The 26,264-nt window shown below is 38.9% G+C and overlaps 2 protein-coding genes across 5 annotated transcripts; one reads left to right on the top strand and one right to left on the bottom strand.

Moving 5' to 3' along the window:
* Window positions 1-1,473: 1,473 nt before the first annotated feature.
* On the top strand, window positions 1,474-11,043 carry LOC111577041 (G protein-activated inward rectifier potassium channel 3-like). Of its 4 annotated transcripts, none has more exons than XM_035954196.2 (4): window positions 1,474-1,595; window positions 1,974-2,163; window positions 2,610-3,846; window positions 10,435-11,043. In XM_035954196.2, the coding sequence occupies exons 2-4, from the start codon at window positions 2,029-2,031 to the stop codon at window positions 10,794-10,796; spliced, it is 1,734 nt and encodes a 577-aa protein (XP_035810089.1). In that variant the 5' UTR covers window positions 1,474-1,595; window positions 1,974-2,028; the 3' UTR covers window positions 10,797-11,043. The 4 variants fall into 4 exon arrangements, with proteins under 4 accessions (XP_035810089.1, XP_054869471.1, XP_054869472.1 ...); XM_055013496.1 differs by having other exon boundaries at window positions 1,485-1,595; window positions 1,938-2,163; XM_055013497.1 differs by lacking the exon at window positions 10,435-11,043 and having other exon boundaries at window positions 1,485-1,595; window positions 1,938-2,163; window positions 2,610-3,854.
* A 2,755-nt stretch (window positions 11,044-13,798) lies between these two features.
* zbtb32 (zinc finger and BTB domain containing 32) lies at window positions 13,799-24,744 on the bottom strand. Its single transcript, XM_055013501.1, has 5 exons — window positions 24,575-24,744; window positions 20,484-21,491; window positions 19,471-19,580; window positions 17,352-17,516; window positions 13,799-15,781 (listed from the first exon to the last, which is right to left on the bottom strand). Exons 2-5 carry the CDS (start codon window positions 21,461-21,463, stop codon window positions 15,552-15,554), a joined length of 1,485 nt encoding a protein of 494 aa, XP_054869476.1. The 5' UTR covers window positions 21,464-21,491; window positions 24,575-24,744; the 3' UTR covers window positions 13,799-15,551.
* Window positions 24,745-26,264: the final 1,520 nt, after the last annotated feature.

Below are 26,264 nucleotides of genomic sequence, written 5' to 3'. Positions count from 1 at the left end.
TGTGCTGTATTAACAAAGATAGAACATTTTGATTGAAATGTTCTGAGGGTGGTTTGCGGATGCTGCTGATGTGACACTTTAAAGAATGTTCTTTAATAAAATATTACCTCAGTGTTACCCAATCTACGTTCTTAACGCAACATTCAGAGAATGTTTTAGGAGTATTTGGCATTAAAGTCTAACAATGTCTTTTGAGAATGCTGCTTTTGGACAGTGGATACTCTGTGAAATAAAAAGAAAAATGTCCTGCTGAAAATATTCCACTAACTTTGCAGAAATTTCTCACAATGTTTTCGGAACAATAAAAATTCAAGCTGGGATATCTAAGCTAGAAGGCAACTGATTATTTTGGTTTGGTTGATTATTGCAAACAGTATTTAAAAACTGAAAAACTGATACAATAAATTATTTTTAAATGCACCACTGTGGCTCTACTGGTGAAAGATGAACTTTAAAAAGCTGTATTCTCATTTAAATCAAGTTTTGTGCCCTACTTTGCATTATTGTGAAATTTTTTGAGAAGGTTTAAAAAAATTTTTTTTACTGCAAATGTTATTAAATGTTTTCCAAATATCTAAAAGGGGCCTTACAAAAGCCTGAAACTGCCATTAACTGTTGCAGTTCTTTGTAGTAGAATTTGAGAATTGTCAGATTTTTTCATATTGAGAACTACAATTACAGTAAATTTGGATTGACTGAAGCTTGAGATGATGGCTCAGAGCTGCCAAACACAACAGAACAAATACATTAAACATTTGAACATTTTCAGCTGCTATAATAAGGTGATCGGATGGAGAGTAATGAAAAATAGCATTAATTAGTATTTATATACTCAATAACTGCTTTTAAGCTCCATTACTTTGCAGGTGCTACTGACTCAGATATGTATAAATATCTTGCAAAACGCATATGCAGTTGAAGTGTTAACCAAAGGCCCATAGCGGGAGATTTGTTTATTATTTTTTACTAAATTACTTTTTCTTTCTTCACATTCATCTTTCCACTGTGACCATTCAGGGTCAGCAAAAACACTATATGATATTTCCCATAAATCTGCTCCACAGGATCTTCGTTTAACCCGTCTTTCATGAGCACACTTTTTTATAGTGCCCCTGTGAGAGTAAGCTGGACCAGTTAGCTGACTTTGTGTTTGTGTATTCACTAGTTATTCCCTCTAATCTTTCATTAGAATATTTCAAAACATTCTTTTCCTACAAATAAATGGACTCTCACAAGCAGTTTTTGCAAGGTTTTAAGTTGTAATAAATGTCATGGTCTTGTTCAGGTGTATTTTTTCCATGTTAGATGTTAAAATGGTGTTAATTCCACATTGATGTCCAAGTTAATAGGTTTAGATAACCGTGTACATATTCTGTATGAGTCGTCTGTCCTACTCTGCAGGATGCAACGACAGCATTGCTGAGGCAGCAGGATGCAGCTTAGCTCCAGCTGGAGAGGATATCTCCCATAAAGCTTTTCCCCTTCATGTTGGCTGCTCCGTGTCAGTTCAAGGAAGTAGACTAAAACATTGCTTTAAAAGGAAGTTTTCTGTGTGTCTTATCTTTGGCATGGAATGATGCTGCGATTGTCCTCAGGTTAGTCAGTCTCAGATCTAATCTGGAGATTGTTTTGTTTTTTTACTGATAGGAAAAATGCTGCTGGAAACATGTTTGTACTGGGTGGAATTATTGGAAAAAATGGCCTCACATCTGTAGTGACATATGTTGGTTATTTGTCATTATTTGTTAGCTACTTTTAAAGAGACTGCAGTTATTTTTAGGGCCTATAATGTGCTCAGTGTATCATAGATTAAACTTAGAATCCAATAATGTGATTGTTCCAAGATCTAAATCCAGAACAGTCTTTTATGTCTTCGTCTTTAATCAATGCAAGAATTATGACATCTCCAAATGATCATTATCATGCTCTGCTGCCAGTGTTTATTGCCTTTGCACTGCTGTAATGCTTCCCAGAAGAGACCATAACTTGGAAAGCAGATCCACTGGGACAGCAGTGAGCTTGGGAGCCATGGGACCTCCCGGGACCACTCAAGATGGGACAAGAGGACGCCGACCGTCTACACCCTATCAACCAAAATCCATCGTGGTTGTCCATTCAACACCATCAGGGGAGAAAACACAGTGTGAGAGCTATCTGATAAATGTAAGACAGTATGTTCTGTTTCCTTTCAACAATCATTTTTGTTTGGGGAGTATTTATGCAATAATAAGAGTATATTGTACAACATTTGGTAAATGTAAAACTGAAAATGACAAAAAGAAATCTTACCACATGGTCCATGTTCTGGAGCTTTTATCACAATGTGTCATCTCACATCAGTTTGTCTGAGTACTTACTGGAGTTCTAATAAGAAACTGGCTGAAAGGTTTAAAGTTTGCTTTTGATAAATTAATTTCAGTGTCAAAGTCAATTTTGTAGCTGTTGTGGAATTTTCAATAGAATCCTCCTTGTCAGGCCAATAGAAGTGTGCTTTGTTTTGTTTCTGTTACATACAGTTAATGAAGGGAAGTCTAAAGTACTCTATGACCCTGAGGTTGAACTCAAATCACCTCTTGAAATGAGCATGGCTATTTTTTTCTATTTTACAGACAGACACAGACAGACCACTTCCTCTTCCAGACATCATGCCAGGGACTTTTCCTGAGCTTGCAACAGCCAAGCGACGGCACAAAAGTACAACAGATATCCCATATCGGGGCAACGTGTGCCTGCTTCCACCGTCACCTCTTGGTTTCACCGATACAGAACAAAATCTCTTGCGCCGATGCTCATTAAGAGAGATCAAAAGTGTTTCACGCTCCCCTCGTCACGCCCTCAGCGTCCCCAACATGGGCACCAACAGTCCCCTCAGGGTTTTCCACAGCAGCCCTCTCCACAGCGCCCCACTCTCACCAGCACAAAGCAACATATCCAGCCCCACCAGGGAGATGGAGAGGCTCGCCAAGGCTCGGAGTAAACTCCTGGAAAGCGAGAGTAACCAAACCCCGACGCTTCCCCCAGAAACCAGAGAGCAACTTCGCTACGTCTCCAAGGATGGAAAGTGTCGCGTCAATCTGTGTCACATCTCTGAAAGGGGTCGCTTCCTGTCTGATATCTTTACCTCCTTTGTGGACCTCCAGTATCGCTGGTTCCTGTTTGTCTTCATGATGTGCTATATCACCACCTGGTTCTTGTTTGCCGGTCTCTACTTCTTTAACGCTTCCTTTCGAGGCGATCTCGAACAGGACCGTCATCTCGACACCCCTGAGAACCACTTCGTAGATAAGACGCCCTGCTACTTAGGCGTAGACGGCTTCATCTCAGCTCTGCTCTTCTCAGTGGAGACACAACGCACCATTGGCTATGGTTCCCGCACTGTTTCTCCAACCTGCCATGAGGGTGTGCTGCTGGTCATGATTCAATGTATTGTTGGGTCCATGATAGACGCCCTCATGGTGGGTTGCATGTTTGTTAAAATATCCCGACCTAAGAAGCGAGCAGAGACACTTCTTTTTAGTCGCACTTGCGTCATTGCAAACCGGGACGACCAGCTGTGCTTGATGTTCCGTCTGGGAGACCTGAGAGAAAGTCACATGGTGGATGCAAAGGTTCGCGCAAAGTTAATCAAGTCCCGCCAAACAGCTGAGGGCGAGTTCTTGCCTCTTGAGCAGACTGAAATCGATCTCGGTTATGAAACTGGGTCAGACAGACTTTTCTTGGTGGAGCCTCAAGTCATTCAGCATAATATCGACTCAAACAGTCCGCTGTGGGAGCTGGGCCCTGAGCAGTTTAGACGCCAACAGTTTGAGATAATCGTCATCTTGGAGGGAATTGTTGAGGCAACAGGTGAGTAATCCATAATCACAGCAGTCAAAAGACGATCCAGAGCAAGATATTGCACAAGTAAAGCTAAGATTTCTGTCATCTGCCTTTATTGCAACACCTGCTCAGTTGAAAAATGACATAACGTATCAGTTATGTCATCGAAGACTTTTCTTCCGCAGAAAACAGTTCACTGCATGATACAGAGAAACTGAAACACTTTCCTGGGAAATGCGTGCTGCAGTTAACATGCAATTTCTAGAAATGTGGGAACCACAAGGAAAACAACTTAAATCACCCTCATCATTTGGTCTGAAGGCAGTCTTGGGCAAAACCTGGGCATGCTGCAGAAAAACCTTGATAAGATTTAACCTGATTACTTACAGCACTGTTCTAAAAGGGCTACATTGTACTCGTACATGTACACCTTGCCTGTGCATGTGTCATTTGAACCCAGTCCAATAATACTGCTGTGTTTCTTCTTTTTCACATGTACAGTTAAGCACCAAACTATTCATACCGATGAATCATATTATGATTTACAATACATTTTTATATGACTAATAGGTTTCTCCTGGCTGGAAAGACATTGACAAGTAACAAATTACAGTAAGACATTGTGTTACAGATGTTAGTGTTGAAGTTGTCATCAATTTCTGAGAAAATACGACTTCAATATTATTCCAAATAATCCTGATATGTACTGCCATATTCTATAGTATTCTAATAGACTATAAGACCAGAACAACTGATGGAGTCGTTCACTAGTCAAATACTCTTGAACTCCAAGTCGTGACAAAAACCAAATAGCTCAGTGAGTTGCTGTTAGAGTCTATCATTAAGAGAAATTTGCACGCAAAATGAAAAATCTAACCAAGAAGTACATGGAGTTCCACACTGCATAAAATCTCAAAGTACATAGCAGGAAGCCAAAAGTGATCCATAGACAGACAAGAATTGTAGAAACCGAGAAGAATCCAAGGATCAGCACCAAGAGCATCCTGATGAATGTGAACAGTTCTGGTAGCAACATGTCAATCAGGCACTTCAGCAGACCAAGAACAAGGCTGGTCTCCATAAGTCACACCAAGGAGGACTCAACTTCTCCAAGACAGACACAAACAAGAAAGTTGCTGGTCATCACTTCTGTAAAATGAAAATGGAGTTGCTTGAATACAGTGAAGTCACTTTTCAGTGGTAAAAGAAAGCAGAAGCATTTAACCCCAATAACATTCTCCCTACAGTCAAGCATAATGTTGGGAATGTAATGCTTTGGGGATTTTTTTCAGCAAATGTACTAAACGGCCTTGTGAAAGTAAAAAGCATCGTGAGAATGAAGAACTAAATCAAGATTGTGGAGGAAAACATCAGACCAGACAGTCAGCAGTAAATCATGGGAAGTACTGAAACCTCCAAAAAGACAATGACCTGAAACATGGAGCCAAAGTGGTAGAGAAATGGTGAAGAGAAAACAATGAAAAGATGTTGGAGTGGACCAGCCAGAGTCCAGACCTGAATTCATTCAGAATCTGTGGAGGACTGAAGAGCAGAGAGATGGAGAGGAAGCCTTTCAAATTAAAAGAGATGGACACTTGAAGGATCTAAATCCCAGTGGAGACATGAAGACAGACTGTTAGTGATTATAAGAACTGTTTGATTGATGTGGTTGCAACTTGTTATTTCCACCCAGAAGAAACCCATTGGTTAAAAAAAAAAAAATTATAACTCAAATTTTGGTATAGGTATGGATAGCTTTGTGCTTTACTGTGTCATGTAAAGACACATTTATGCCTTTACAACTTTAAAAAAAAAAGCAAATTAGCTGCTCCTGACTACATAGCCTCATGGAGTATATTCATGTCGTTATACATAAAAATAACTGGAGTAGCAAATTACTTTTATTGTCTAAGATATTATGTCATGCACTCATCTGGACATTCTTAGTATTCTGTGTCTATTCTGAACAGTCTATGAGTCAGGGTGGTGCCGAAGAGCAAACCGCTACAACATTGGACAAATTATATCAACATGAACAAATAACTTTACATTTCTGGAAATACGTATACTTACTTTCTAGCCAAGAGGCCACTCCCGAGTGCTTGTCAAAATATATATCTTATATGTCTCATCTTTCTTATACTAACACAAACAACAAGAAAAAGTCAAGTCTTCAGACAGTTTTCTGTGAAAGAAATGCTTGCAAGAAGTTGTCCTCCCTTGCATGTGACAAGATACACATCAAATTAAAAACAGATCTTTGCAGCTGTGCCACTGGATAAGCCTCTAAATCCCACAACCAGACAGAAACCAGCTGCAAATGGGAGAGTCACAGGGGGAAAAACAAAGCAGAGGAACAGGGTTTTAAACAGGAATGTCCAGAGCAATGTTTTTGGGTCATGCACAACTTGATTATACTAAAATGTAAAGAGAATCATGCATGTTAATACAGTCAGTTCACCATTTATCATTTACTAATTGAACCTTTGCCACATTATTTTGGTCATATAATAGAGTTTTTTTTGTGTTACTTCCTCTTTTGTTGTTGCTATTTAGAGCATGTAAATGTGTCCTGTGCATAAACATAAGAAAGCCATAATTGACTCACAAGATTAATCTACCCAAAACATTCTGATAGCTGTTTGTGAAAAGGTTGGTTGATGTAATCTTCAGGTCTCACGCGGTTAGATATTACTATACTGTGTGTGTGTGTGTGTGTGTGTGTGTGTGTGTGTGTGTGTGTGTGTGTGTGTGTGTGTGTGTGTGTGTGTGTGTGTGTGTGTGTGTGTGTGTGTGTGTGTGTGTGTGTGTGTGTGTGTGTGTGTGTGTGTGTGTGTGTGTGTGTGTGTGTTGTACTGTACTGTGCCATGCAAAAGAATCACAGAAAATACAGAAATCGTCCCTTTTTGTATATTTCTCACACTTAAATGTTCTAGATCATCAAACTAATATTTAATATTAGACAGAGAGAACCCACAAAACACAAAATGTTTTTGAATTATGTTTTATTGAAGATTTAGTGAAAACCTATATCACCCCTGTGAGAAAGAGGCTGCCCTCCCTGAGCCTAATAACTGGTTGGGTCACCCTTGGCAGCAACAACTGCAGTTTAATGTTTGTGATAACTTGTTATTAGCCTTTTACATCACCATGGAGGAATTCTGGTCCACTTTTCTCTGTAGAATAATTTTCATTGGGTTCACGAGCACAAACTGCCCTTTTAAAGTCTTGCCACAGCATCTCAATTAGACTGAAGTCCAGACTTTGACTCAAACACTCCAAAACAATAGTTTTGTTCATTTTGAGCCTCTCAGAGGTGGACTTGATTGTGGGCTTTGGCTCATTGTCATGCTGCATAAACCATCTGTGCTTGAGCTTAAGGTCATGAACTGATGGTGGATGTTCTCCAGGAGGATTTTCTGATAGAGAGCAGAATTCATGGCACCGTCCATTATGACAAGTGGTCCAGGTCTTCAAACCATCAGACCACCACCACCATGTTCCACTGCTGGTATGATGTTCTTCTTGTGGAATGCAGTATTAGCTTTTCGCCAGATGTAGCAGACCTATGTCTTCCAAAAGTTCCACCTGTTCCATCAGTTAACATGAAGTTATCCTAAAACTATTAGGGCTCACCAAGTTTTGTTTTGTTTTTTTTGCAAATGCTGGACGAACCTTTATTTTCTTTTTAGTCAATAGTGGTTTTCCCCTTGCAACTTTCCCATGGATCCATTTTCTCCCAGAGTCTTTCTTATTGTGGAGTCATGTACACTGACCTTAACTGAGGCCAGTGACGTCTGCAGATTCTTTAATGTTCATCTGTTTTTTTTTGTGTGTGTGTGTGACTTCCTGGATGAGATGTTAATGTGCTCTTGGATAAATGTTTGCAGTTGGTCCACTCCAGGGAAGGTTCACCACTGTATTTTGTCTCCAATCGTGGATATTGTTTGGAGTCCCACAGCAATGGCTTTATAATCCTTTCCACACTGATGAAAGCCACTGAGCTTGTTTCGCACCTTTTCCTGAATCTCTTTAGAACATGCATCATGTGCTGCTTCTTGAGACCCTTTAGCTACTTCACACACAGACAGGCTCTATTTAGGTGATGTTTAGATTCAACAAGCCTGGTAGTAATCATAGGTGAGTGTGGCTGGTGAAGCTGAACCCAATTGCCAAATTAATTTGGTCATTTGGTAGATTGGTAGCTAAGTTAAAGTTCAAAATATGTTTTCACATAGGGCAGTGTGGGCTGGACAGCATTAATCTTTCAATAATTGAAATCATTTTAAAATCTGCATTTTGTATTTTCTTGGGTTATCTTTGTCTTACAATAAAATTAGTTTGATGATCTGAAACATTTACGTGTGACAAATATGGCAAAATAGAAGATTTCGGTAGGGGGGCAAATGCTTTTGTTGGCCGCTGTGTTGTACACAGTTTGCTAAATGTCAAAAAGAATATTTTCATGAAATAAATGTAAATTTATTTCATGAATTAACATTAGCTGTGATGTGCAGAAGTATCTATTCCTGATGTGGCCATTGTTGGTCATTTTTCTGAGATATTCCGGTGTAGGACTTTTCTCAGGTATCTTTGTAATGTCTTGCACACACAGTTTAGGATCTACTCACAGATTTTCAAAGAGCTTTTGTTTGGTTTTCGTCTGGGACTGTGTGACAGACTCCAGATATCCGGTTTGTGTTTCCTGAAGTGTCTAATGGGAAAATTTTGAGGTTTTCTTTGGATCGTGTTACTTTCAGTTTCAGTTTTTCAGCTAGTTTCTTGACTGACTCTATTGTATTTGCATGCAGAATTTGTAGATGTTCCGTGGAATCCATTACTTCTTCTGTCTGTGCTACTGTCCAACACATAACCTCAGAGCAGAATATTCCCACCCACATGCGAACAAGGTGGTCTGACTTTTTGTCTATTTCCAGACATACTTTTGGTGACTGTGGACAGAGAGCTGGGGTTAAATCTTTTCACAGCACATTTTGTCCCCAGAATCACTTTATCCTTTGCTACAACAGCAGATGACCTTTTTGGTATGGTCACAATAATGTTTTAAACACTTTGATCACTTTATAGCCTCCCTCAGCTTTGCATCATCAGGCAGCTTCATTGTGAGGTCCTGTCAGGTCATTAAAGAAGTTTGCTTTTGTTACTATAAGATTTAAAGAGAGATAACTGTCATTAGCTGATAATTCCTAATGACAATCCATGACTTGCCTTGTAAATGCTAGTGAATTAATGAAGTTCCAAGACTTTACACATATTAAATATGTCTAAATTTTTGCACATACACTTTTTCAATATTTTTTTTGGTGTGCAGCATATCTCCCTTTAAGGGAAGGGAGGATGACTAACTTCCCAAACCTACCTTATCATGTTATGACTCAAGCTTTCACAACTGGATAAGCTGTTGTATATCTACCGGGGTTCCAATTAAACCTCATAGAAATTTGGCTTTGTGTAAAAACAGCATGACTAAGGTTTCTGGGAAAGCTTTGATGAGTAAAAGGCAGAATTTATTTGGAAACCTGTGAGTGCTCCACAGTAAATTGTATAGATTAAGAGATGAAGTCCTCTACCGTTTCTTTTCTGATGGGGTTTTCCTGAAATGTTATTTTGTCTGCTATAGTGTTGTTGTTGTTTTTTTTTAAATTAGATTAGTGTATTTTCTTCATTCCTGTCATGTGCACATCACATCTACTAAAACAGGTTAAGCTGATTTCAAAAGGCAACATGAAGAGATAAAAAAGATCCAGTGGGACATTTAGCTCCTGATGTAAAGTTGAAAGAGAAAAAACACACCTTTTCTCTGACTTTACTTATATCTGAAAGTTATTGGACGTTTTCTTTTTGAAAAGCTATTTCATATGTTCTCCAACTCCATAAGCTACTGTGAATGTCAAAAAACAAAGCTTACAACCTTTAGATGGTGTGACTGTATGACAGCTTAGAACAGAAGTTGCTTCAGGGCAAACCTTTCTCTAACAAATGCTGTTTATGCTCTCAATGCACTCAATGACTTTGCCAGACTGGATATTGTAGGGAAAGCAAACTAAATACACTGTCAGGTAATGTTTTGCAGTATATTCAGTACTAACAATAGGCATTAATTAAAGGTCATAGCCTCAAAAACTCACTACAGCCTTAACAGTTCTTCCAAAATATGTGTACTCTTGCAAACAACTATAATTTAGAGGTCATTTTGAGTACAACCAAAGAACCATCACTGCTGTTGCATCAGGCTTTTAGGTGTGGTTGTTTATCCAACAGCCCTTTTTCTCTGGGAAACACTTTGACATGTCAGAGATACAATGTAGGTAATGAACTGAATTTTGGCTCAGTTCCATTTAGCGGCTTCAGTTTCATAGAGATGTTGCTGTGCACGCAGAAAACGCTGTCATGAATGTGAATAACGTATGTATCTCCTGCTATGATCAAAAAGCTGTTCTGTTCAGTCCTTTTAAACAGTAATCTTGACTTGTACAAGTGTGGAGAGTCAAACAGTGCCATCATGTGGCGAAGGATGTGTACTTTGCTCTTGAAAACTGCTAATTTGACATGTTTGAGAGAATCAAAACTAACCCCCTCTTATCTCAAACACAGGGATGATGTGCCAAGCTAAAACATCTTACATCGAAACAGAGATCGAGTGGGGCGCTCGCTTTGAACCCTGCATGACGCTGGAGAAAGGTTCCTTCAGGGTGGACCTACGTCGGTTCCACACCACCTACCAGGTTCCGCTGCCTCACTGCAGTGCCAGCCAGGCTCACCAGTTCATGACTCTGTCAGACCAGAAGCTCCAAAGCCACAAATCTGGCCGAGACCTGGAAACCTGGACGGAAGGAGCAACTGAGGAGGACAAAACCAAGCAACCATCTTATGGATTCATTATTGACAACATTCAGGAAGAAAGAATGTCCGAAACAAATGAAAGTGAAGCAAGTGCAGAAGAAAGCATGCCATAAGAAGAGCTTATGAAAGACATTTTGCACTTTTTGTGTTAGTATTTACAGTGAATTATTTATCGATAAGAAGATTGCGGATAGGCCTAGAGGACATTGAAGCCACAGTAGGAAAAGCACACAAGTGTAAATTAAACATATAACACTGTGTTTGAATCGACTGTTTGTTGAGTTCACTTCAAAATAACATCCATCAAGCTTTCCAGTCTAACATCGTAATGATAAAAAATTAAAACAGTTTAATGATTAATGCTGGAAGATTTACTCCTCCAAATTCTGATTAATTTTTGAAGCAATGCACTAATTCACAACATCTTGGAGCACTTCCCATAGTAAGGACAAGACAGTGCAGTGTTCCAATATAGAGAGAAGCCCGATACATGCAAACTGCTCTCTGTGAGCAAACTCTTTGGCAATAGTGGGAAGAAAAAAATTCCTTTGAACAAAAACAAACCTCCAGCAAGACCAGGCTCAGGGATGGCAGCAGTCTGCCTCGAGAGGTTGGGGTGAGGGTGAAGAGGAGAGAAAAACAACATGTAAGAGAAAAATAAACAATAGGGAGTTTGCCAGGTCCAGATCATATGCCATGGATACCAGCAGATAAGACAAAACAAAGTGACATGCAATTGTGGCATATAAATATATGGAGTATGTTACGGATTGACACGAAAAGCTTTTTTTTTTTTTGAACAAAACCCAGATTCATTCTGCTCGTCAGGTAGATCAGCTGTACCTGTGAAATAGAGCTCAGCTGTGGGTCGTTGGTAATCAGACTGGCTGGGAGAGTATATAAAGACAGGGTTTTAACTCGCAGCTCAGTTGGGGAGTGTGGTACAGAAGGCTCAGCACCATCAGCTGGCTTTCTGTGGGAATTCTGAGGTTGAGTGTCTGAATGTGAGAATCAAGTTATTCTTGGCTTTTCTTCTTTCAAGGAGCCCCTAAAAAACTAGCAACTCCCACATAAGTTGTGTTTTGGGTCAGAAATTTTAGTTGTTCTATCCTTTTGGTAGATTAAGAGGGTAGTAGTTGGGACAAATCTCATTCTCACCTTTTAGAAAACAAAAACCCATTTTTATTTTTTAAACCCATTTTGAATGTGTGGTTTTTGTTAGTTTCCCCATTTACAACCTTAGATTTCTCGTGTTGTGTCCTGGGGGAAGGGAATGTAACAACTATGAAGAGTAGAGGAGCAGTGCATCATGGGAAGTCCCCAAGCAGTCTGGGCCTACAGCAGCAGAACTCAGGAATAGTTCAGGGTCATCAGAGCCACCTGAACTATAATCTATACATCCATTATAAATACAACACTTAGTCCTCATTAGGGCCGCGGGGGGCCGGAGTCTATCCCAGCTGACTTAGGGTGAAGGCAGGGGACACCCTGGACAGGTCGCTGGTCTATCACAGGGTGACACAGACAAACAATCACACTCATTTTCACACCCACAGACAATGTGGAAAGACCAGTTAGCTTCAGCTCATTTCTGGACTGCAGGAGGAAGCCAGAGAAGCTCCATGCAGAAAGATCCCAGACCGGCGTGGGAACTGGAAATCTTCTAGTTATGAGGCAACAGCACCAACCGCCGAGCCACTGTGCAGCCCCTTAACTATAATGTTTATCAAAAATGAAAGTTTTAAGCCTCCCAAGCCCAAACTGGAACCTGGTTTATCAGCAGAAGGGCCTGAAAACTGAAGGTTCCGCCTTCAACTCTACTGTGAGAAAGTCAAGAAATGAGAAGTAAACCTGCAATAAAAGCAAAGTGAAGTCAGTTAGGATAATGTGCTACTTAGTCACTAAATTTCATGTGTAACGAGAACGACTGTAAATTCTATTCTGGATTTTATAAGGGCCAATGGGGAAAAAAATGCTAATATGGAAAAATAATCTCTCCTGCTGCTGGTTCCTATCAGTACTCTGTCTGTGGCTACTGTTACTAAAAAGTGTTTTTTATATGCCCAGTTTGATACAAGAGCTGTTTGGAAATACTGATGCTACTGACTTTTTAATGTTTCCAATTTACTCGGCTCAGATCAAGCCAGTTACTGTATGTTTTCATTTTTAAGGTTACAATAGATAAAGCCCAATGTTCCGCAAACATAACACCAGTTGTGAGTTGTTGTGTGGCCTTTAATGTTGTGAGTTCTTGATGTGCAGTCATTCTGCACCGTTGAGGAACGTTTGTTATTAGATAAAGCAGTCAGTTTATCTGAGACATTCACATCGGAACACAAAAACACACAGTTCAATCCATTCAGTTTGGTTTTTGCAGTTGTGTTGTTGATTGGGGAAAGGCTAAAAAACTAACTGGATATGTTGGTTTCGGTGTGTGTAAAAACGGCTTGCTGCTTCAGTTTCAGGGTCCTATTGTTTGTGCAAGCTGTCAAGGCCCGCTGTGACATTTAGGTAGACACTGTCATTGATATTAGTGGTGCTTTTCCGACTATGATTTATCAACGTGCTTGTTGCGAGGTGCTGGATCACAGCCTCAATGAAGTTTTCAGCGTACAAACCAGAAAGCCTCCCATAGTGATTGCTCATATCATCCATAAATGAAGCTTTATAAGCACCACTATACATACTCACACACGAACACGCACTCAGTCGAGTTTCCATCACTTCAGGAGACATTGCTTTGAACCGCTACCTGTCTGATCCTGACCGTAAACCAAGTCGTTGTGCCACATTATACGATTTACATTTTGGGGACTTTCTCGTCCCCAAAATGGATGATGAATCCTCACAATATGACTGTTTAAACGGATTCATTTCTCCACAACACTAATCACAATACTACTTTTTTCCAGTGCAATTAAAGGGCCTTTAGAGAGAAATACCAGTAAGCTTCAGTCTCTATAAGACAAAAATTAATTTCTTCATATAAAGGAACTCAAGCTAAGATTTCTGTTTTCACCGGTGAAGTGATAAGAAATCTCCAATGATTTTGTGTGATTTTAGAATAAAACACCTCCTGCTCTGTATCTGTACAAATTAGAATTGCTAAGATAGTGGTTTGAAAACTTGTTTATTTGATGCATTAGTAGTCAAAGACATGACATACTGATCCTTTAAAGCCTAAAATATTTATTTTCTTCCCCATAAACATCAAGATAATGCTGTACAAATTCACATCTTTCAGTAGAAACAGGTCCTAAAGTTATACTGAGAGCTCCTCAAGGAAGCAACGGTCATCATTACAGACAACAAACATGTGAGGCAGCTACTGTGATAGTTTCACAGTCATATAATTTGCTTTTACAGAGGTGTGTCAGCTGCTAAATACCACTTAGTAATGCTTCTGAGACGCATTTTTTTTCTCCATTATGCCCATGCCTTTGTAGTTTTAGTAGGCTTGGCATGCAGACCATGCAGAATATCCGCAAACAGGACAAAAATGCAATTGATTCTCAGCAGCCACACTGTAAAACATCTGCAGTCATTTAAAAAAAAAATAAAAATAAAAATTACAACCCCTTTTCTTTTAACATACAAAAATAGCAATAACATAAAAAATATAATATAAATTAACTTTAAAACACATAAATGAAATGCCATCAATTTAAATTTTTAAAGAAATTTGAAATTGATGAAAAGATGTTCAACTATTTGTAAATTTATTGTAATTTATTATATTTGTCATATTATTCAATTGCATTTGACTGTATATTTCTAAAATTAAATACGATTAGCGACAATTAACAAAAGCGAAACAATGATTTTATTATGTTGCATGTAACATGATAAATACAGAAGTGTGTGTATGTTTTTTTAAATTTTTCTTCATTAAACAATAAAAAGCCTAAAAATACACATTATGTCAGGTAAAATGAAGGTGAAACAATGTATTTCAGTGATTCCATCACTTGAAATGGGTATTATTTTCTGGTTAGCACTTTTTAAATTCATTTTTTTTTACAGTCTAGATATGCATTGCTGCAAAGCTCCATTATTCTCATCACAATCCACTGAGCTATAAAATGACATCTAAATTCTTTAATGTTGTCATATGTAGATTTTTCTCTTAAGCAATGCCACAGCTCACTTGTTGAAGTTGTCTTGACTGACTGGAGAAATCTCTTCCACCCCCTTTGTAGACCATAACAAAGTCAATATTTTAAAAGATTAAATAAATGCATATAAACTTCGATACAAATGCATCATGATGCATATGAATGTCATTTATTTTTTTGCCCTGACAAATTCTGATTAACAGAAAACCTGAACTTCTTTTGTCCAGCTGCAAATGTGATACCTCAGTCACTGGTCCCATATTTGGCAGGTTGAGGCACTTTTGACTACTAATACAGGAGAAAAAAAAAGTGTTTTGTTGCAGTGGTTGTCCTCAGGAGGGCGCTATAAACCAGAGTCAAACCTGCAAGGCTTACACAAGCAGTCCAATAATTGTGAAAGTCGGAGGGAAGATTCCTGCGTCATTCGATGAGGATAATCTGTTGATGTGGCTTTAATAAATGATAAACAGTTTCAATACCTTTTCTGACATGTCATTGGAAATTAGTGCTGCACTCTGTTCTGTAGCCGACAATGTCAACACAGAACAGTTTCAGTGTGTGTACAAGTTGTTGCCGCCACACCTTTGATAGCATCAGTTTGTGTGCTGATGTACTATAAAAAGCGATACGTGTTGTTAAGTGGTTTCAGGAATGAATTCTTTAGAAAAAGCACTCATCGCTGTGGGTCTAACGATAAAACATGAGAAGAGTTCCAGCTATGAGAACTTTGACGGAGGGCTCAGGTTCGGGGGTTCAGATGTGGGAGATGTACAGGTAGGTGCTGCCGATGCTCCAGTCGGCAGGGAAGTCCTGCACCGCGTGGGTCTTGACGTGTCTCTGCATGGCCACCAGGCTGCTGCAGAACTCCAGGCAAACCGTGCACTGGTAGGGCGCCGCGCCGCCGTGAGTCCGCAGGTGCTTGATCATGGCCGAATAGTCCCGGGAACGCTGGCCACAGAGGCGACACTCGAAGGGCTTCTCCCCTGGAAGCAAAGAGAACAGGGGGCACAGGAAGGAAGAAGAGGTGTCCTTACTTCACAAAGGGTCTCTGAAACCACGTTCACCGCCAGAGTGCCAGCATTTGGTCGTTCTATATATAATGTTTAGTCATTGTTCAGGCCCAGAGTGGAAACAAATTGCAGTTGTATTGTTTAACTGCACCTTTCTTTTTTTGGACAAAAATTCTTTAAATGAGTGAAATGACGTAAACTGGGCCACTTTCATGCAAATCCAGATCTGCACAACTTGCATTTACGTCCAATTGAGTCAGTTTTCCTCTCTGATTGTAAGTCAGTGTCGCAAAAACCAAAACTCAAGAACTTGCATCGGCCGTCATTCTGAATAAAACTTGCATTTATATGTGATACATATTGTGTATATAAGTGTGCAAACAATAGAGTGCATGTAACAATAAAACTCAACAGCAAATCCTCTCAAGAAACAAGTTTTAAATATCGGAGTATGTTTTTTTTTTTGTTAAATATGTAACATGTAACTTACATAAGGGTTTACCATCTTTAAGTTTTTGGACAGATTAATATTCAAATTTCAGATCAACAATTGTTCAGTATTATGTAAAAATATTAATAATATAAGATGAGAGATCACAATTCATCTTTAAAACAGTGGTCTATTCCAGAGGCCTATGTTCAGCCCTATTTCTGTGGTTAAGCATATTGTGTGCTCTAGTTTGAACATACACGGCAGTGCTTTGCCCGCTGGTTTACATTACTTTCACTCCAAAATGCAGAAAAAATGCTGGACACCAGTAATCTACAGTGAATATTTCTGCTAAAAATGTTGCCAAAGTAACTGCATGCCAATAACGTTATGAGGACGTTTGCTACACAGAACTAATATCTGGACGTGATGTTCGCCGTTGATCGATGGATTTTCTGTTTCACTTGTGCAAGTTTTAACTTTCTGTAAGGTGACCTTGAAAGTGTTGTATAATGGAAAACTGTCGGCTGCCTGGAAGATGGTTGAAGTTCTAAAAACAGTCAGCAGTAACGCGAAGCAGAAATGCTTGGTGATAAATGGTCTCAATCAATCAAAAGTGCTGACACTCTCCTCGTACAAAAGCATTTATAGAAAGAGTACTTTCTCAAACATCTGTTCAAGAAAGAGTAAATTCTCTTTTTCACCTGTAACTTGCAGACAACCTGTCACTGACTTAGAAAAAGGCTGCTATTATTACTTTTCAGCACTGGCATTTGAAACTAAAGCATATAAATGCTTCTCAGATGTCTTATCTTTTTACCTGATTGTCCTGACTTCACTGTGTAACTGGTTTTACACATAACAAGTAGCTTATTTTATGTTTAAACATAGATTTTGTCTCAGAAGGCATGAGCCATCCCTGTGGGTGGGTCTAGTCTTGGATCCTAACAAGCAATGTCCAGCCAGCACCATAAGCCACAAAGCTAAAGTTTAGATTTCTTGTTAGAAAATAGGACTTACAGTTTTCTCTTCTTACATACAACTAATCTGAGTGAAATGTATCAATTGTGAATGCAGTTTTCTTTTGCGTTGCATGTTAAACTGCGCTCCTACCGGTGTGAACTCGGTGGTGTGTGTCCAGCTGATGCTTCAGACTGAACTTTTTGGAACAGTGTTGGCACTGGTAGGGTTTTTCTCCTCTGTGTTCTCCTCTCATGTCTGCTTCGTTCTGCACACCATCTCCTCTTCCACAGAAGCGACATCCTGCGCAGGGTTTGCCTGCGAAAAACACCAATGACAAGATAAGGGAAGACAAGTGAAGGTGTGAATACTTGCGGTGGACACCGAAGCATGGTTGCTCACGAAACTGCCACGTTACGCCTTAGAATGACTGTGGGGGAGTTCGTGAAACAGCCAGCCAATTTACTTCATATTTCTACCAAAAACAGTAACAAATTCCCATTTTCTTATGGTCTTGTGTTTTTTTCTTTACCTTTACCTGCCAAATTATTACATTAGTAGATCAATGTGCATAAATGACACTGTAGGTTTTCAGCTTTAACATGTAATGTAGTCACGAACAGTAGTATTTTCTATATTTAACTACGTTAAGGTTGGGTTTTAATCCCTAATATGTAAATTACTGTTCTGCTCACAAAAATAACACTGTAGAGTGTAGAGTCTTAACCCTGATACCTAACATGTAAGGTAAATTCATAATGACCCCACCCCCCCCCACTGGAATGCACAATGGCTGTTTTTACATGTCACCTATATAAAAAAGATGACTTGGTTTGACTTACTCAGTTAGTAAACTGACTGAAAATTAATTAACAAAGGATTTCTTTATTGATTAGACCTTAAATTTTGAGTTTTTGGCATTACTATGTACTCTATGAACTCCTGGTAGCACTATTTTATAACACTTTATAGACCAAATCTTTAAGTAAAATTTTTGAAATAATAAACAGCAGCTTAATTGATATTTTCTCCTAATGCAATTTTTACAGTCTTGCCAAAGTTCACATTAGCTGACCTTTTCAACCTGACCAACAAACTGCAGCATAGTTTGTAGCAACACCTTTATGAAGATATATTAGTGTGACATTTAGCATTTCAGAGCCAGAAGTCTGTTTGTGGGCAGCATCCTGTTGCAAAACAATAAATTCAGTTTGTGGAAACTGACTTTTCTGTCGCTTATGCATGCATATGTCCTCTAAAAAATGACAAAGGTGTGAGTTTGAGGTTAAGGCAGGAACTCTGAAACCTTTTCACCACCTTATTTTTTTTTTTAGGGTCTTTCAAGCGAAAGCATGGGCCTCAGTATAGACCGGATGCTGAAACAAGCAGAGGGAGCACTGTAGTAAAGGAAATTGAGACAATAAACCACAACAATTGAACACTTACCACTAAAACTAAAAACCTACTGAGACCTGTTGTCATTAGCAAGTTTCCTGTCCAATATATTGCTCCATTTCTCATTTTAACATACCAAACACCTTATAATTCTTGAATTTTTGTCTAAATATACATGCTTGGGTTGGTTATTTCCTTGAAAACAAATGGTTTTGCAAACTCACTGAAAATCACATTCACTGCTACATCAACTCCCTAGAAAATCTAAAATTCTACATACAGTGAAGACAAAACTTCGAACCAGGAAACCTGGTTTATGAAGCAGCCGTGAATGCAGATGTTCAATTGAACAGTTTTATCAGCATTACTGCAGCCTGCTGCTGAAGTATGAACATGATGTTCCAGTGATATTCAGAATCAGATAAAATGTTTATCAGCCTGATTGTACACTTGCACACATCACATACATGCACACACAACCTGTTAGTGAAGCTCAATTTGTTGCTCCTTACTTTCACATTAGAAGAATTTCCGATTATGAATCAATGTTTGATTTTCTTGGCATAGGACAAACCACTTTAGTGATGCAGCACATACTGTATGCATGTATCTAGCTGTATCTAGTAACCACACTACTGCTCCTACTGCTCCTGCTGCACCATGCTCTCAAAACCACAACTCTCTTTATCACTTTCCATTGCGTAGCTTCGTAGCTGGAGTCTGCCGAGGCAAGGGGTCATGACAAGAACTGTGTCACTATCTTGTTAAATTCATCTTTTCAACACAGGATAACCACCTTTGCAGTCTTCATCATACTGTATGGTAATGATAGTATTAAAAAGCGCATGTTTTCCGTTTCTATTAATCACATCATTACCTAATTGTTTGGAGGCCGATTCCCGCAGCACTGGGTCGTCAAGGAGAGCTGCACTGCAGTGTCGGCAGTCTCTAACTCTCTCTGCACTGGCTTTGGGTGCTTCAGGGTAACTGAAAAAGATATTTTCTGATGCAGCAGTTGCAAAAAAATGCACCTAAGCTCTTATAAAGAAAGGAAATGTCATCACATACAAGCTACATGTGTTTTACTGCATTATGTGTTATCATATATTACATCTTAAACACCCTTTTCCTTCCTCTCCAGTCCCAACCACAAGATATGTATAGTGCTCATTGAGGGTAAAAATGCACTTACTTTGCTTTGAGAAAATATTACAGTAGAAGTAACAGGATAATAAAAAGTAGCTTTTCTTTTTTTTTCCCACAAAGACACGTAAATGTTTTTTCTTGTGGTACAGAAACGACCAGACTAAACACTGAAAGCATATTTCAGTGGGTGGAAAATCTTGAAATCTGCAAAGGAGGGGAGAAATTAAGGGGGCTCCCCTTTTACATGCACTGCTTGGTTATTCTGTATGGAACAGTATATTACGCGCAGCTAGAATTAGGTAAATCACACAAAAACAAAGTCGAGTAGGTTTTCACACTTACCACCGCAAAGGAGTGTGGTGAATTCACTCACAATTAGAGAAAAGTATGACTTTGTTCAATCCAAGTTTTGAAGAAAAACCTAAATCTTATATTTGGATAAGCTGAAACATTAACTTCTAGCATCTTGTGCTTGGAGAATTATGGTTTCTTAAGAAAGAGTTTGATAGACTTGGACTGGCAGGGAAGGGTTAACAGGTGAAACTGATCTGGAAAGTGCAGGAGGCTCGATCACACACGCACATCTACCCGAGCAGCAGCAGTGAGTCAGGTACGGTGGCTGTCACAAAGGAACAATTGAGCTAATTAGGGGATTCTGAATGACTCTGAGAGGAAAAATATGGAGACGATGACTGAGAATGAAAAACCAAAGTTTCCAAAATCATGTCCAAAGTCCTGACTTACCTTGGCTCACCAGTTTGAACGTTTGTCCCGATGAACGCTCTCTGGTTGGGCTTTTTTCTCTTTAGCAGGCCTTGTTTGATGATGCTGCCCATCCGTGCAGATCCGGCGTAAAGGTTTTGTGTGTAACGGGGGTGAAAGCCTGAGCAGCCCATTACAGAGTTTTGACCTGGGGTTTGGAAATGGGGACTCAGTAGGGGGAACATGTGGGGAGTGGAGAGGGAGAACGGGTAAGCTACAGAAGACTGATTTGGGGACTGAATGGGGTGAGCTGCGATTAGGTCTGAGTAGTTTTGTGCTATTCGCCTCAGTGTGCTCACAGAGTCCCACATGTTTGCAGAGAAAGTCCACGGAGAAGAGAAAGAGGAGCTGCTGGCAGTCGGCCTGCTGATAAGGCTGTCTCTGTTGTGCACTGTTGGGGACAATCTGGGCTTCTTTCTAGGGGATTGCGGATTGTTTTGTGTAGGATTTTTCATGGCAATGTGAGCTTTCTCTACTGGGGAACATGCCTCTTGGAGTTTCTCCTCAGAAACTGGACTTTGCTTTTGATCTTTCTCCTCCTTCTCTTCTTTGACATCAGTGTTTTCTCCACTTTCGTGCTCCTCTCCAGCTCTGTAGCTGAGAGAGTCCAGCTGCTTTTGGCACTGGTCCTCCAGCAGTTGCATCTCCAGCTGCCGAGCAGCTCTGAGCAGCAGACGCAGATCGTCCACGGACACCTCCAGAGCTTGGGTATAGGTGAAGTCCAGGACTTGCTCGAAGGTATGGGGCGAGAAATTCTCCAGAGTGCAGTGCACCGGGCTGTCGATGTCTCCTTGGGCGAGCTGCTGCGCCAACGTTCTGCTCACACAGGCGAGAACCAACCGATGAGCCCTGAAAGTTTGACTCTTTACCGAGATGATGGCATCGCAGAGCGTCCCGGAGCGGCGCAAGGCATCTGCCTGCTGCAGGAAGTGGAAATATTGGGTGTTGTCGAGTCGGATCATTTCTGAAGTTTGAGGAAATATTACTGGTCTGAGAAGAGAAAGTCAAAAAGCAAGATCTTATTAGATTACACCCACTCTGTGGTATAATCAGTTCCACTTAAATGGTTATTATGCAACATTTCTAGAAGTTGGAAAATGAGCAAATCAACAGCTGGTATTTGGTCTGTGATTTACAGATAATGCATTTCTGTAGTTTGCTGTTTTTTTTCCATCACTTCCATACAACATTAGCCACAGTGAGAACTGAGGGGGCAGAATGTACCCGAGGTGGTATATCTGGAAGAAACAGCTTAACCGTGATTCCGGTTTTCGGCTACTTTTGGCTGCAAAACTGGTCGGGTTTTTTTGTATTTAAGAGTGAGATTCACACTTTATAAAAAAAATTCTAAGACACATCCACATGAAAATTTTCTTGAATCACAATTGAACAACTGTTCAAATGTATTGCTGATGTGTGGAAATGTGCTCTGTTATGTGACGGCTTTGATATTCAGAGCTTGCATACACACTCTAAAAGCCACAAAGCCCTAACAGTATATGAAACCATGACTAATGACTGTACACACAAGCAAACATGAGTAAAGTTTGAACATCAACAACAATAAGGCTTGTATTTGGGCGCAATAAACATCAAAGGCAAGTGAGCGAAGGGGTGCAATATGCAAATATCTAAGTATGTCACAGAAATATTTGGAATTTTACGAGTAAAATTGAGACTACATGGATGAAAATGCTGTGGTGCTGTGTTTGAAACTACCGGATGCCTGTGAGGGTTGTCGTCTTCACACAGTCTGAAGTCTATAATGAACTTTTATGATAACACAGTGTGCGGTCGCTTTCTGCAGCCTAGGTCACAAGTACTGTGAGCTATTACAGAGGGTTGTCTTTTTTGTGCGTGTGCAATTGCAACCCCATTCGATCGTCCGATGGTGACTGTAAATGGAAAGTAAATGTGAAACGAAATGACATTTGGTTTTCTCATTACTGGAATTAAAGGCAAAAAAAAGTGCATACATTGTTTGCACGGTTTCGAAATCTGTCGCTCTGTTGTTATTTAAATGAATTAAGTAAAGTGAATTAACACTGTTGCATCAAAATTAGAAATGATTTTAAAACAATTTCCCAATATTGCATTTTAAATAATAAAAAATAAAATGTTTTCTAAAGACATTTTAACATGTTGTAACATATTTTTAACTCCTGTTAATTTTGTTCTTTGCCATGTATTATATGTAGGTGGTACAGCATTGCAGCACTGAGAGTGAAAGTAACAGTGGAACAAGTCAGTATCAAAAGTACGAAGTTTCTTAGATTTACAGTATAATGGGGTCAGACTGCAAGCTTAAGGTTGAACTTTAGTATGTATTTTAAAGTATAAAAAAGTCAACACAATACCACACAATAAAAATAAAAAAGGATAATGTTGTGTGAACAGTGTTAAGGGCTCGTAGAGGAACTGTCGAGCACGAAGCTAATTATCTGCGTACGTGAATATGAAGCAGTATCCATTTTTGTCACCGCGACATTTACGGCTATCATAGCCTTCATCAAACAAGTTGTATTAGTCACATATATATATACATAGTCAGACAATAGTTACAAATTTATACAGTGATTTTCTTGCATGTGCAATTAAAATTGCTTCTGCACATTTTTGGCATTTTGTGCAGTGATAATTTTAATCATATCAGCTCACTTTGAGAAACAAGTAACAACAAAAATGAAAAAAAAATGGGATTATTAATATATAAGGATTTATCAGTAATATCCTTGTAGTGCAGTTAGAGTAGCAAACAAGATGGTAATTAAATGTTCTGCAATTTATTTTCTGGTGTAAACTTTAAAGTAACTGGGCAACCACATTATTTTAAATGAGAGAATATATATATATATATATGTATATATATATATATATATATATATATATATATATATAATATATATATATATATATATATATATATATATATATATATATATATATATATATATATATATATATATATATATATATATATATATATATATATATGATTACCAACACAATGTAGCATTAGAACACAAGAGTGATGGTCGCTGGAAATGGACCTCTGTACCTCCCTGCAGATATTCCATTAAAAATCAATCATTTCCAGCTAGAATAGTCATTTACCACATTAACAATGTCTGGACTGTATTTCTGATTAATTTAATGTTATCTTCACTGAACAAAACTGCTTTTCTTTCAAGAAAGTGTAGTAGTGTGTATGTATGTATGTATGTATAGGCTATATACATATATATGTATGTATATGTGTATATATATATATATATATATATATATATATATATATATATATATATATATATATATATATATATATATATATATATATAAATAAAAAATACATATACATAAAAAACAATGCTTTCAAACGTCTTTCTGTGCAAGTTGTGCATCGCGTCGTGAACTTTGGCTTCTACTTTTTTAATTACATTGTATTTTCGAATAAAATGTCTGAGTTTCTATTTGTTTTGCTGTGATCCACCGTCTGCTTTGCAATTGATTTATTATACTTTGCAGTAATGCACCTCCAAAGGCTGGCGCTCAGTAAATATATACATTTTTATTGTACTGTATTTTGTTTAACTAGGCTTTGTGTTCCTGCTAACCTTGTCTAACATCATTTACACCTTTTAAGTACATTTGATTTTGTAATAAACCAGCTTATGCAATAATCAATTCCCCCTGCTGCAGCTCAAAACAACAACTTGCAGAGTTGTGACATAGTTAGCAGGTCTTTGAGCTCCTTTCAGCCACAGTAGAATCTCACGCAGGGGAAAACCATGCATGCATATGTCAGATTTACACATCCTTTGACAGGACATGAACTTACACTCAGCCTCCTCACAGCTCACATATAAAGGACTATAGTCACAGGAGATAAGTCTGGTTTGAAACACTCCGTGGGCTATGGAACGTCAGTCGCAGAGTACGAGAGATTGCGTTTACACTAGATCACAGGAACGCTGCTGAAAAGACCAAAGATGAGCAGTGTTATGGTGGATCTGCATGTGGTTTCAAGTCGCGGAAACTTAAGAAGCAGCAAGCTGCATAAATGAGAAACTTACCGGGTGTTTAGTGCGAAGTCTCCCTGGAGAGCGATGAGCTACCTTGCACCATGACTGTGATGTGACTTGTAGAGTGACATGTCTGTCAGGGCACAGGTTATGCTGTGGGCCAGGGTGGTTTCCTCTTTTGTCTTCACAGTCCCTCCTCTTCAAGTTAACTCTCAGTGGCGTATGGATTACAGCTCTTGCTTTTTGTGGCAAAAATGGTGACTTTCTGATAAGTAAACTAATTATTTTATGTTTTATCGTTCTTAAAGCAATGAGGAAGATTTTCTATTTAATATCTTTGACTTCTCATATTGTATAGACATCATACAAAGTATTGTTGTTACATCCAAAACACAAACTGAACAGGTATAAAAACTGCGCATCTTCTGAAACAAAGGTGTGATTGAGAAAGAGGGAGAAAAATGAGGACAGTGGTTAGGTGGATACTTGCGTGTCATGCTGATGCCGTGTACCTGTACATGCTGTACATGCTTTCCTCCCCTCCAGCATCACTCGCTGGTCACTACATTAATAGACTGTTCCGTGCTGAGACAAAAAAACCACCTCAAAGACACTCGTCTGTGACAGGAAACATAAAGGCCAAAGCCCAGTGGTGCTGATATGTAGGGCTACACTTCACTGAAACCTGCAGCACCAAAATAGAAATATCAGCTTGTTTTTTTTCTTGTGTGACAACCTTTAAAAATAGGTCAACTGTAGACAGACGGTCACTTTATGGCACCTTTGTGTTTGAGTATCTTCCACATCTTCGCTGTGCCTTTAAAGCTTTATATTAAATCATTATTAATCAAGAAGTGTATTATACATATTTCATTTTCTTATTTCTTTTCTCCTGTATATAGAAAACTCCTTATTATTTTCAGATTTTTAGAAGCAATTTAGTCTTTTTTTTTTTTTAACAGATTTTTGCTGGTATTTTCCTAGACATCATTAACTTCACTGTTAACCCTACACACATCGTTGCTGTCAAGATTCATTAGTTGATGTCACAAAACTATCCTCATAGACTCCCCCTGCAAATGGGTTGAAGTCAGATGCTATAAAGAAATAAAGCGTCTCAGAGATATTTGAATCTTTGTTCAAAAATAAATTTAAAAAAGCATGGGTGTGCCGTCTTCTTTATGAACTCTTGTTATACAGTATAATTTTTGATTTATACAACAATTTTTCAATCTGTTTTTATACAATACAACTTACAAAGTTAGCAATGAGCTGGTGAACATAATGGAGAATTTAACGTTTGGATGTGGTGGAGGCCAAAATGGAGCTAAAATAACAGAGAATATTGGATTTACATTTGTCCTCAGATTTGGAACAACTTCGCATCTTCTGAATTTAATGTTGCTCCACATATGCGGGATTTGCACATGTTGGCTACAGTCCCTGATGAGCAGTTTGTTGTGAGACTCATCAGCAACAATTGGCCCGAAATAGGCCTCACCATACATCACATTGAGTAAGAAGGAGAAAAGAGAACATTCAGTTCAACTGAATATGACGTAGGTGCGCAAAAGAATAAAGGCTGATTACAAATCGAAACAACAACTGTGCACAGCTAATCAAATACACTCTACAGCACCTGTTTCAGCTGCATTTAGCTGTAAGATGCAAGGACAACCCTGTTTCTGCTGGTTGCTCTCTGCAGTTTCTGTTCTGCAGCTGGGACGGTAGCAGGTAAATT

The sequence above is a fragment of the Amphiprion ocellaris genome, chromosome 9, assembly GCF_022539595.1.
Source record: "Amphiprion ocellaris isolate individual 3 ecotype Okinawa chromosome 9, ASM2253959v1, whole genome shotgun sequence".
Lineage (NCBI taxonomy): Eukaryota > Metazoa > Chordata > Actinopteri > Pomacentridae > Amphiprion > Amphiprion ocellaris.
This window is presented reverse-complemented; position numbering and strand designations above follow the sequence as displayed.